This window comes from Tasmannia lanceolata, unplaced genomic scaffold (genome assembly GCF_043159265.1).
Source record: "Tasmannia lanceolata isolate RefF3 unplaced genomic scaffold, GAP_Taslan_0.1 ptg000007l, whole genome shotgun sequence".
NCBI lineage: Eukaryota > Viridiplantae > Streptophyta > Magnoliopsida > Canellales > Winteraceae > Tasmannia > Tasmannia lanceolata.
Window position 1 is genome coordinate 2040311 of NW_027518684.1, and position 12731 is coordinate 2053041.

The 12731-nt window shown below is 38.7% G+C and overlaps 1 protein-coding gene across 1 annotated transcript; it reads right to left on the reverse strand.

The window, feature by feature from the left end:
- Nucleotides 1-5694: 5694 nt before the first annotated feature.
- Nucleotides 5695-10846, reverse strand: LOC143881384 (putative nucleolar protein 5-2). The gene is made up of 9 exons (XM_077384424.1): nt 10684-10846; nt 10453-10494; nt 9588-9767; nt 9328-9492; nt 8740-8940; nt 8359-8655; nt 7123-7323; nt 6897-7031; nt 5695-6516 (listed from the first exon to the last, which is right to left on the reverse strand). Exons 1-9 carry the CDS (start codon nt 10759-10761, stop codon nt 6115-6117), a joined length of 1701 nt encoding a protein of 566 aa, XP_077240539.1. The 5' UTR covers nt 10762-10846; the 3' UTR covers nt 5695-6114.
- Between the last annotated feature and the right edge of the window lie 1885 nt (nt 10847-12731).

Sequence of the window (12731 nt, forward strand, 5' to 3'; positions counted from 1 at the left end):
GGCGCGAAATTGCTTTCCTTAAGACAGATTTCGCCCCCCACTAGAAGTGTGCAAAAGGGATCCGCAAACTGCCTCCAAGATACAATGAAGCCGGTAGGAATGTCCTACTATATTTGACGACGCTATGCACAAGCGGAGTCAAATCCGAAATGCCCTTTAGAGAATAACAAGCCTTAGAGAATCAATCTAATTACCGTTTCTGCAGTATAACAGTAATTAGACAAACAAGAATGAAACAATGAAAAATAACTCTGGTGGGATTGAGAAAAGAGAGTATAATTGCACTGGAAGTCTTGAGAATTGCACCAGAATAAGTAAATTCGTTTCTGTCTTGAAATGGTTGGGTTCTGCACTTTTTATTTAGCCTCTGGAATAGTGTCTTTCCAGTTCGGTTTGAATTCTGGCCGTTAGATCGCGCCCATACGCGATTCAATGATCCAGATCAATCCTGGAGTGACCGTTGGATATTTAAAATCTCGTCCTCCCCTGTAACCGTTAGATGATCCATCTACGGTACAGATTGCACCCCCAAGATTCTTGACCGTTGGGAGAAGGGACACAACCCAATGGATTGCACCCACTGACCGTTGGAGTACTGGGCCCGCTGGGCCGACCGTTAGGAAGTGCAAAGTGCGCCTAAAAAAGCGCCACTATGCGCCCTATAGCCCATTGCCCATTGCACACGCCGTGCGTGCGCGAGCGCGGACGGCGCGGTTCGACCCATGGCAAAGACCCATTGTGCATTTAAACAAGAGAGAGGAATGTGTGAACTAATATATGCCTATCTCCAACTTTTCTCAGGAGCAATGTGGAACTATTTTTTCAATGCACTTCTACATTCTTTCCAAAAGCAAAAGCAAAAAGCAATTTTTTTCAAAGAATAATTTTTCTTTTCCCAAAACAACTAAAAGAAAATATTAAATATTTTCCAAAATTTGTTTTTACCACAAAACACTTGATTTTGAAAAATCTTTAACACACCAGGGGCTCTACCATTTGATGATGGTCAAGTATCCAAGAATCATACTGATTGGACAATCCTAACCATCCGTTAGGTGGCATCCACATTCAATGGGCAGAGATTCACTGATGGATTGCTGAGATATAAAATGAATTACTTTTGGTTCTAATTGGACTACTTTCTTTTCTTCATAATACCTGTAAATTGTTGAATTGCTTATGTCAGCCTTCAGATTACATAATGATGGTAGCCCATTGGCTGGGATGATGGGACCCACCTGTTTCCAGTTGGGGGGCCATGTACTACAACCTACTTTACATTAGGGAAAATATACTGAGAAGTTATAACCAGAACCTTCTTGACGTGCCTGTTACTTCATTAAGCTCTCTCCCTGGAGCGGTTCTACTGGCTCTAGGGATAGCTATCCTCACTGTCTTGGGGATAGCAAACCTAGGGTTTATTTTATCCTTGGACAGACTTGTTATAGAGGGCGATCCTTGGAGCAACCACATTTTAAGGTGAAGCTTAACCAAAATACCCAAAAATTAACCCAAGTGCACATTTAAATAAAGGGAAATGATATTTTGATACACCACCACCGCCCCCCCTGATAACCTTATTCGTTAGGTTTTAAAGGCAAAGAAAAACAATAAAGTGGGTGAATTTATCCTTAAGCAGTGAACCATTCTCATAGAAACCATGAGGAGGGGGTGTTAACTTCATTTACCTAGATAAAATCTCTGCTGGATTCGGGAGCATAATCACAAATATCTATGAATTTTTCAAATTGTTGTGTGAGATATTTTCGTTTAAAAAATACCATGATAATTTCACAACATGGGTATTGATATTCCTACTACCATCTTTTAATAACGAGGCAGACTATTCCTACTACCATGTTTTAATAATGAGACAGATTGACCTTGTTTTTTTATTATGAATATGTTGGAGAGTCCCACAGGGAGGGCAGAAAGGACAAGAAAAGAGTAGAGAGAGCTTTTCCTAGATAAAACATCAATTTTCAGGGCTGGGAGATGGAAATGAAGTCACGATAGGGAATCCATATCATTTCCCCCTTGATACAAGAAACACAAATGAATATGATATGGTGACAAATAAGCTCTTCTCTGCGGCAAATACATCAACTTAGTGGGCCTGAACGGGGCCTCAGGCTCGATTTCTTTCTATGTAAGATAGGTCTAAAACCAATTTTATACTCCATTTTTTACTAGGGAAATTACGTCAGTGAAACATAGCCTAATACTAGTTGACCTCTATTGCCCAATCTTATGTGATGGACCCCTCAACTAAAACAACCCAAAAATAGATTAAAAAAAGAGGGCCAAAGTCAATTTCTGTCCCTTGTTTATAGACATCTACTTACAGAAAGAGACTCTTCACCAAATTGAATATGTTCTAAGCTGCAAGAATCTTACTTAGAATACCTTAAATAATTCAAACTGGGGTGGTAGATAAAGAACCCCAGATACCTCATTTCTCCACCAATCTTATTCCCAACTGTTCTGATCTTTGTTGTGATGGGGGGTTGTTGTTGCCCAGAACCAGAAGAAGATAATGGTGGGGGTTCTGAATTTGATCCCATGAAATTCTTCTTGCTTTTGATCATTACACTTGTGCTAATACTACTCTGCAACTCCCCTCCGAGGCGGGGGGCCGTCGTACATGTTTACCGTTGCCCTTAACGGATCTCCGGTCAGCTTCTTTGCTATTTCTTGGCTTGTATTTCTTTTCTCTGGTTATGTTTTGATTTGAACAGAATTTAAGTATATGGGCATTATTAGTTTGTAATTGGACTTGAAGTATTTCCAAGATGTGATCTAGTAAGTTGCATTAGACAATCTGGAGGGTCCATTTAAATATGCTTAAGAAGAAAATGTACCGATCGGATGATCTTGACCATCCATTGTTGTTTCAAGGGGTGTCAACGGATATGCTTTCGATTGAATCCACCTATCAGGGTCACAATCCATTTGGATCCCTTATTGGTCGGAACATTTTTGGACAGCTTTTTGGATCCTACTCTCTGAGTTTGGGTCATGATCCATTTCAAATCTGACCATCCATCAGTGCCCTAGGTCCTACTTGTGTTTATAGCATTGTTGTGCGTTTGGATTGCCAGAATCAGGTGCTGGAATCGGGATCTGATTCCAATTCTACCTGATTCTGGTGAATCAAGTGTGTGGAATTCACACCAGGGCAGAATTAGAGGGGAAAATGTCAGAATCTGTATTCCACCCTAAGAGATGATATTCTGATTCTGTCGCAGTTGGAATGGAAATTTTATTACAATTTTTTAAAGTTAAATGATTACCTCCCCCCGCGAAATGGGGGGTGCATAATCCTACAGTGGGGGAAAAAAATCATCACCCTTTTTTAAATTAAATTTTTTATTTAAATTTTATTCCTCGTTCCATTTAAGAGAGAATTAGAATAGAAATTGCATTATGATATCGATTCCGATCCCGGCATTCCAAATGCAGGGTTAGGGGAGGGAAGAAGGAAGAAACGCAAGAAAGAGACGAGAATCATTATAAAAATGAAAAGCAAGAAAAATGAAATAGGGAAATGATATCAGCATATTTTTCATTGGCTTGTGACTTGTGACTTGTGAGAGCCTTTTGTGGAGACTGTTATAACCTTTGTTTGACAGCTCTTTAAATGTTAAAAGACAAGAAGGGTCAGCGAAAACATCAAAACTATTTTTCAAAACTTGGTTGTGCTGATATCATTTCCCATGAAATATTGTTTGTTGTTTTGACTTTTGAGTGAACGAAACTTGGCTCAGGTCGGGGTCTGAGGAACTTTCCTCACACCCCGTGCTAATAGTCTAATAGCAAGGGGTGTGGAAATATCAAATATCAATTACTTCTGAAAATATTTTTGTTCATCTGTATCTATTCGTTAGACTTATTTTCTAGCATTCAAAAACCCTACTCAAAAGGAACAAAACTTTGCTCAGGTTGGGGTCTGAGGAACTTTCCTCAGACCCCCTGTACTAGCAAAGAGTGTCGGGGTGTGGAAATATCAAATATCAATTACTTCAGATATCGAACAATGCATTGGATTTTGTTTCTATCCCCATTCTCCAAAATAATTTCGAACCTTAAGATATGAATCCAATGGACATAGTTCAGATCCAACTACTGTGCCAAAATCCTGTCCATTAACGTTTGGATCCATCCGACCATCTGGGTCCATTGACACCCTTTGTTGTTTCTTGGACCATGGCACATCCATTGTAGAGCCCATCGGAGAAATGGACGGCCAAGATCTCTAGTCGTGCCCCCATGTATACGGTAGGTGATGATGGCACATCTCACTATTGATTGGATCAACTTCTGCAACTAGTTCATTTGTCGGAAAATGCTAAAATGAAAGTCACATTTACCTCCGTCTGGCCCCAATTTTACTTCGTTTACATGATCAGATCCGTTGATCCAAATGTCAACCCTAAGTCCCACCAAATTCTGTTTACAACACATTGATCGGATGATCCATTAAACCTTGTTTAGGGTTCTGTCAAGAAAATCTAAACAGTTGTAATCCTTTGGGATGGGACCAAGACCATATACGGTCAATCGGGTGGGCCCTTCTATGCATTGACCACATTACAAGAATCACAATGATCCTAACCATCTGATTGGTTCCCATTGATACAAGTCATTAAATAGACGGTTGAGACCAATCTTAAATTGAAGTTGATACAATGATAAAAGTAAATTGTTAGAAATAAGCTTGCACAATGAATAATTCTTAAAATCGACCACAAGCTTTATGTATGATAATTCTAGGGTTGCAACTTGGGTTTCGGGTTTTCCAGATTCCTACCCTACCCACGAGATTATCTCGCGTCAGGTCGGGTCAAGCTTTTTATGGGACAACCACTAATGCGGACAAAGGCTAGATAATGTCTCTCCAACTAGCTCTACCCCAGTCACCTAATCGGCCTGGTGGTTCTTTGGAACCGGAATAGATCTTGGGCGAGGTGGTGGTAGGGAAGCTGCTGGGGTTGGGTCGAGCTTTTTATGGGATAATCCGAGATTCATATACCCGACCCTACCCGAGATAAAATCTCGGATCAGGTTGGGTTTTAAATGCTTAGCTTAGGATGGTGATTGATTTCAAAGATTGTAGACAACAACAAACATTCACTCGAAAAACCTCTAGGCTTAATTCAGCTTACTACTTTTCCCATTACAAACGTGTATCAGCTTAATTCAAACGGAAAAACAACCCAACCCAAGACCCATGACACCCAAAGGGGCTCCCTAAATCACATCTTTCCATTCTCTATTTAATTTTTTGGGCAGCCTCAATCCCATCCTTCAATTCTCTCTTTGAGCTTGTGATATTGGAACTATGATCTGCTCAAAACACAATTCATTGCTAGTACTCAGTCTAAGCAAGCAGTACAAGACAGATCACCATTAAGTGATTCAGACCATTCGTCCAATACGCCCCAATGTTGACAAGCCATTGGATGGCCATTTTCTAATGTGGAACGTGGGCTACAACAGTTCATTTATGGTTTAAGATGGTGAAGGTTTTCTGGGTACAACTCATATGGGGGTGCGTGGGCGGTTTGGCCGAACTGGGCAATCATTCTGATGGACCCCAAAATAACAACAGATCAGAAAATGGGTGTTTCTCCTCCTGTAATTCAGTAATTGAACAATCATATACTGGAAAAGTAAACTACCAAAGATCGAATGGAACCAGTAAGCATTGTGCATCTCAGAATTGTGGGTATCAAATTGTTGGTGTGCAACATGATGTGCTTAGGATCAATAAATAAACTACCAAATATACTCATATAATTCAGCAATTTCTGCTGAGTCTCACCAATTCTTGCAATTTTAGTGGCAAGAAGTAGAAATTACATTACAAAAATAACTAAAACTCCAAGCCAGTAAAGGAAAAATAAGACAAAGGAAGATTTTGCATGACTTACCATTCCAGAGTCGGAATGTTCAAAATCGTCAGTCCCCTGCTCTGTGAAGATCTTGCATTCTCACACATGGCTCTCTTTCACTTTTCCTCTTACTCATCTCGTCGTTTGCTTTGTGATTTAGATTGTTCTCCTTATGCTTTTCCACCTCCTCCTCTGTACGAAAATCCTCTACTCTCATAAATCACTCGCCCTTCTTTTCTTTTTTCCGTTTCTCTTTCTTCTTACTTTTTAATTCAGCTGCTTCTTCTTCCTCTGCCTCATGCTTTCTTTTCTTTTTCTTCTTCTTCTCTTTTACCTCATTTTCTTCCCCTTCTGGTTCAACGTTTGGATCCTCATCTCGCAAAACAGTCCCATCAACATCAGCCTCTTTCTTCTTCTTCTTCTTCTTTTTCTCCTTCCTCTCTTCATCACCCCCTTCAGTAACTATAGCTGGAGTCACCATTACAGCATCTTCAGCTTGTGATGGTTCTTGTTCTTTATGCTTCCTTTTCTTTTGGGGTGTGTCATCATCTTTATCTGTTTGTTTCTCTGCTGTTGGTGGTGTTGTTTGGCCGAGTACTGAGTCAGCTGCAGGATTATACGTCTACAAACAAAAAAGCACTAGCTTTGTCAATTTGTTTTGACTCCAATCTTTGACTTGTGTTAACTTCCTACTGATTAAAACGTAAGAAATAGACTGTCACAAATATCTCTGGCATTTTCAAAATATCGTGATTTTATCCCGACATTTTGATAAAATGACAAAATTCCGAAACAATACCGAGATTTTTTTTTTTTTTTTTAAAATAGCGATATTTTCCTTTTATCATTTACCATGAAAATATCAGCCTCTCTGCAAAGCGGGGGTAAAGCTGCGTACATCTAGCCCTCCCCAGAGTCCGCCAAGAAATTCCCGAGAACGATATTTGTGACTTAGGAACTAGAAAAACAAATGAAAAGCAAAGACAAGGTACAAATCCACACCTTAGCAGCAGTGATTAAAGCACCTGCACCCTTTTTCCTATCTTTGTCATAGAATTCTATCTTGGGTTTCCCTTTGGTTGATCCAGCAGAGCGACCCAATTCTCTGCCCTCAAGATTCCTCAACCGGGCTTCAAGCTACTCGAAATTTTACAATAGTTATTGCTTTCAGAAAAGAAGAAACAAAAGACTGTAAAGTAATATAGTATATTTTAGCTGGTATCTTTACCTTGGCTCGATTTTCTAGTCCCATAGAATTATCTTGACTGTCTCCAAGAGCATCATATCGGATGGCCAATGCAGTCTTGGCAGCAAGAGACCGAGAAATTTTCCCTTTGAGTTTTGGGGCAGCCTGACCAATTAGAGATGCGTGGAAGATAAGCCCATATTTCGGAGTAGCATGCTTTGTCTTCAGAGCTCTAAAGAGGGCCTGAAAACTAAAACTAATCAAGACTATAGTAATAACTCAAAAGGGTACAAGAACATATCCCATATCAATACTTCATAAAAGGTATCTACTTTTATCATATGTTTCTCTAAAAATCACAGCAATATAAAGCATAAACCATTGCCTACATTCCAAGAAAGAGGTACAGGTGTAGTTATGTTGTCCGCAGAAGTTGGTTGCAGCTGTTATGGTTTGAGAAAACACGAAATCTGGAATATGGAAAGATCTCAATATTGGGTGCATATGGATTTAAAATTTGAAAAATTGAACTCCAGAAATTGCAGGTCCTTTGCAATAAATATCAGAAGGATTCAATGAGCCAGAACCACTTTCTTTCTTATGCAGATCTGCCAGGGTCAAACTAGTAGTCTCAAGGTTGTAACAAAGCATGATACAACTGAACCATGGGACCAACTCCACCAAGTTGAAATTACTAATTACTAGTAAGGCCCTGTTCGTTTGAGATTATGACAACCGATGGTGAGCCCCCAAACTGATTATTGGACTCAAATAATTCTGAGTCCAATAATCACTTTGGGAGAGGTCCAATAATCAGTTTGGGGGCTCACCATCGGTTGTCATAATCTCAAACGAACAGGGCATAAATAATATAATTCAAGAAAACATTACAACTAACATAATAGAGGACTGTTCTTTTCTACGTTTTCCACAGTTCTGTAGCAGGCAGATCATAGAGCTATCCCTTCAGTGCATTCTGCAAGATATGCCATCGGAAGGATAACGTAGGCCCCACCTACTAATGGGTTTTACTGCACTTCATGTTGATAGCACATACAGAATTACGTGTTGTACTCAGGTATGATTTATGTGGCACTCATATCCAACATGTGTGTAGGCCCACTTAACATACTGGGTAACATAAATCATAAGGGGAATTAAATAAAAAAGAACGATATGGAAAAATTATTTTTTAACTTTCTCTTAAAACATCAAATATGATTTATATCTATCCTGATGCCGGTGTAACAGGAATGGCAGGGTTTAAGGAAAGCATACCTTCTCTGCACCAAGAATCTGGATTGTGCTTCCGGGTTGCTTTGCCAGATTCAATAAGCTACCACCATGGGCAATTAGGCGAGCTCCGACAAGCTCTCCAACAAGGGCAGTCAGATTTGGTGCAATAGTATTCATTCTGCTTCTTAAATAGTCATACAGTTGAGCTCTATATTCCGAAAGGGCCAATACTTGGTCACAAAGGGCTCTAATATTTGCCAAGTCAAGGTCACTCACTTCCGTTCCCATGGATATCACAGCTGCCTCTTTTAGCCCCGCCTCAGCTTCTTCCGACAGTATCTAACAAAACAAACAAATATTATAAAAGAAAATTTACACAAGTGTCATTTTTTTTATGAAATAGCAACTAAGCCAATGCTCTACCTCGGAGAAGTCAAGATCAACCGCATTTACGCGGTTTCCCATTAGCTTAACTGTCTTTGCATACTGGATATTATCCTGTATAATCTTTGCAAGCTCAGGGAAATGCCATCCATACCATTCACGGACTCTCATAGCATAAGTATTAAGCTCTTTGTCGAGATCATCCAACAAGCCAATGGCCTGAATGATCATAGTATCCACCTGGAGGCACACAAAAACTCAATTCATTCAATTATGCAGCCAACTCATTTGTTACTCCCAAGAGGCCATGATGAAATGAGAATGACACATATAAACATCAAAAGCATTGAAAAAAAAAATCATTTGTAGCCAATGGCATTCCATTCTCTTATATTCATTTTGCCAAGATCTACCCTAAAAAGAAAAATAAAGAGGCAAGTCTTAAGGAAAATGCATACATTACTCATTCCTAAATGACACTATACCTGTCGATATAGAGATTGATTTGGCAAGCGAAAGGAGAAAAAATGAGAGCAAATAGGTTAAAAAAGTCTTGATGCACGGATCTGATTTAATTATAGCATTGGGAGAAGAGAGGGGTAAAGACTCACAAGAAAAGCAATTCACCTTATCAGGGCTGAATTTCAGCTTGTATCTTGATAGGCTGTGTGACAGACCCAAGCTCATTGGAGCCAAATCTTGCACAGCTAACCCCGTTATGAGATCGGTCAATTGACTCCGAACTCCCCTCATCAGTTCCATTACAGCATTGTTGTGAAGGCATTCAATTTGCTGCAAAAAAATAAATTAATCACCACAATAGGAAATGACTAAGATAGCCCGTTGCAATAGAAAACCCAAGTGTTTAGATTACACAACTAGCAGACCAGTTTTTCCTTTATCGCATTTCCAAGTTTTGAATCGGCAACAGCTAGTGTTTCTCCATCACAATGAGCGCGAAGAAACTTCCTAAGACCTTTGCTGGGTTTGCTATCAATGAGCAAGGTTGCTGCAGACAAGGCTTCTGCTGTGTTGTCAAACTTAGTAAAAGCCTTCAGCTTCACTACCTGGCCTTGATATGAAACTATAATGATATTAGATTAAGTTTAAATGAAAGATTAAACAAGATAAATACTGAAGAATGGAATTGCCTGATACAAGATGAAAAGAAAAAAGAACCCCCATTTATGAAACATAAATCAAACCATAGTTACCAAGTTGAGAAAAGAATTCAGAAAGTGAAACATGAAGCGAAAATGGGAAATTTTGAGAAAAAAATAGAGGGAAAACGAGAAACAGGGGAACAATGGAAAATCGTATAAGAAAGGCACTGAGAAATGTCTTATGAAACAGATTAGAAACGTTTCATAAATGATAGAAAAACGTCAACAGAAACACATATGAATCACAAGGGAAGCACAAAATATATGTTTTTGTTGATTTAAAATTTGTTAATTTCAAATTTCTACAGGATTTGTGCATAAATACATACATTTACAATTTTTTCGTAATTTTTATTAAGTTAGAGGAATGCATATGATTTATGTATGTTCTTTATTTATTTTATTTTTAGCATATTTCTCCTTATTTGTATTTTGCTATTTTTTATTATAAGATATGCTATTTTTTCCTTTTTAATATCTATTCCACAATTTAACTACAGAGAATCAAATATCAATACGCGGCAATTTTGCATATATTCAGAGATAAAATAAATTGCAACAATGGGCGTGTAAAGGCTCTAAATATGACCTTTCTAGCAGAGTCAGACGTAGCAAATTCCTTCCACAAGTCCTGCAACATGATATACAAGATAATGAGAGAACTTTGGATGCAACCCATTTGAAATTGAACAAATCACACTCAAAATAAGGTTTCTTTGCAAATAAAAATCAATTGTTTTGGGTATCCAAATAGGCAATGAAATAAGCCCTGAATAAGAACAAAAAAAAACAGAGAATTCAAAGAAACATGGATTTATACCTCGACTTTGGAAAGCTTTCCTTCATCTAACACTTTGAAGAGGGCAAAACCTGCTGGGGTTTCAAATAGGACGAGCATTTTTAATAGTGCTCAATCTCAGGAAGCACCTAAACACAGAGAGAAAATGTATCAGAAAGAGAGGCTGCTTGGGTTTTAAATGGTGGCCTAACATTAGGGTTTTAGGGCTTTAGTCCTTGTTTGGATTGCGGGAAAAATATTTCCCATGGAAAAAAGTTTCCTAGGAAATTGTTTTTCTCCAAATTGAGACCCTGTTTGTTTTGGGTTATGAGAATGATTATTGGACTCAAAATTTAGGTCCTGTTCGTTTAAGATTATGATAACCGATTGTGAGTACCAAACCAATTACTCACAATCGGTTATCAAAATCTTAACCTTAAACGACTCAGAATTATTTCTCATAACCCAAAGGCCTTGTTTGTATTGGATTCTAGGAACCAATTGTAAGTCAAAAACTGATTTCTAAAACGAATAGGGCCTTGATTTTGAGTCGGGCAGTGATAAATCGACCCCCATATATGTTAAATAGACACCCTATGTGTCCTTTTGAGTCCAATAATCAGTTTTCAGCACGGCTAGATAAAGGGTTGTTAAGCTCTTTCATAAATGATACTTGTTGGGCCCTAGTTCTACCTCCTATATGTGATCATATCCGTTGATCCAAATGCCATTCATGAGTCCAACCAAATGCTGTGGAGAACACATTGATTAAGTGATCCTAGCTCTTGATCCAAGTAGTATCATCGGGTTTGCCAGAGAAAGCTTTAGATTTTTGGTGTGGGATGTCCGTTTCAGATCAAGACCAAGATGTTGTACATGATCAACGGTCCCAATTTCACTTACATCTAGTGGGGCCCAAAAATTGTCTTTTACCATTAATTGTGAAAGTGACTTTTTGCGTAGTAGTTCTCCTCTCTAAAATAACCCCAATTCTCAAATTCAAGTTTCTAAAGATTTAAATATCATAAAATCTCTAAAACCCTGCATCAAAAGTTTAGAGATTATTGTACGAAGATGATCCTTGTATATAGCAAAACCCAAATCTCAAATTTTTACAAGGAACCTTCTATAGACAAAGGGGTCGATGGTATATAGCAAAACCCAAACCCAAATCTCTAAAACCCTGAATCATGTAGCTCGATGGTTTCGGATGGGTCCGTCCCGGTAGTCAATTTTGATCATAGGATAATGTTGCTCAAATTTCTCTCTTTGAGGAACTTCAGTTGTCAACTAGGCAATTAAGGGATAGGGCAATCAGAAATTTCAGATAAAATCAAAGAAAATGAAAAATGAAAAAAGAAAAAGAAATTGAAATTAGGGGTGGCAAAATTGGCCGAACCGAACCGGAACCGAACCGAAAATTCAGTTTCGGTTTGGTTCGGTTTGGGTATCAAACCGAACCGAAACCGAATATTTGCAATTATTATGAGTAAAGGGTGGCAAAATTGGCGGAACTGAACCGAAAATTCAGTTTTGGTTTGGTAAAACCAAACCGATTCAAATTTCGGTTCGGTTCGGTTTGGGGGTCAAACCGAAACCAAAACCGAACCATTGCCACCCCTAATTGAAATTGACACAAATCAAGGGTGCAAAATGTCACGCTCTCATCTTATAAAAATATAACTATTATTGGGATCCAACCGCCTTTTTTCGGGCAAGGACCATTTTCCGGTTGAATTTCGTGGGAATTCTTAATTTGTGCCCAGCTAGCCCTAGCACAAAGCCATACCTCTTAACACAAAGTAGTATTTTTTTGGTCAATAAGATTTTCCAAAAGGTTTCACAATGTGTGCACTTTTATGTTTTTTGGGATTCAGGAGTATGCTCCTAGATCATCATACTATGTAATCGCTAGAGGACTACTAGTCCCCATGTAAATTCCATGGTATGAATACGTCAAGTCACTTTTTCAAAAGATAAAAAGATCTATTGATTCTCCGGGGAAGCAAACGAGTTCCATGACCATGACGATGTCATGCATATCAGTCGTAGGCTTAGGCTGAGGTAAACGAATACGAGTTCTTGTTCCT

Coding starts and splice junctions, on each gene's coding strand:
- LOC143881384 (XM_077384424.1), bottom strand. CDS start 10,761: ATGCTCGTCCTATTTGAAACCCCAGCAGGTTTTGCCCTCTTCAAAGTG. Junction 10,495..10,683: donor GAAAGCTTTCCAAAGTCGAG/GTATAAATCCAT, acceptor ATCATGTTGCAG/GACTTGTGGAAGGAATTTGC. Junction 7,032..7,122: donor GACTAGAAAATCGAGCCAAG/GTAAAGATACCA, acceptor AATTTCGAGTAG/CTTGAAGCCCGGTTGAGGAA.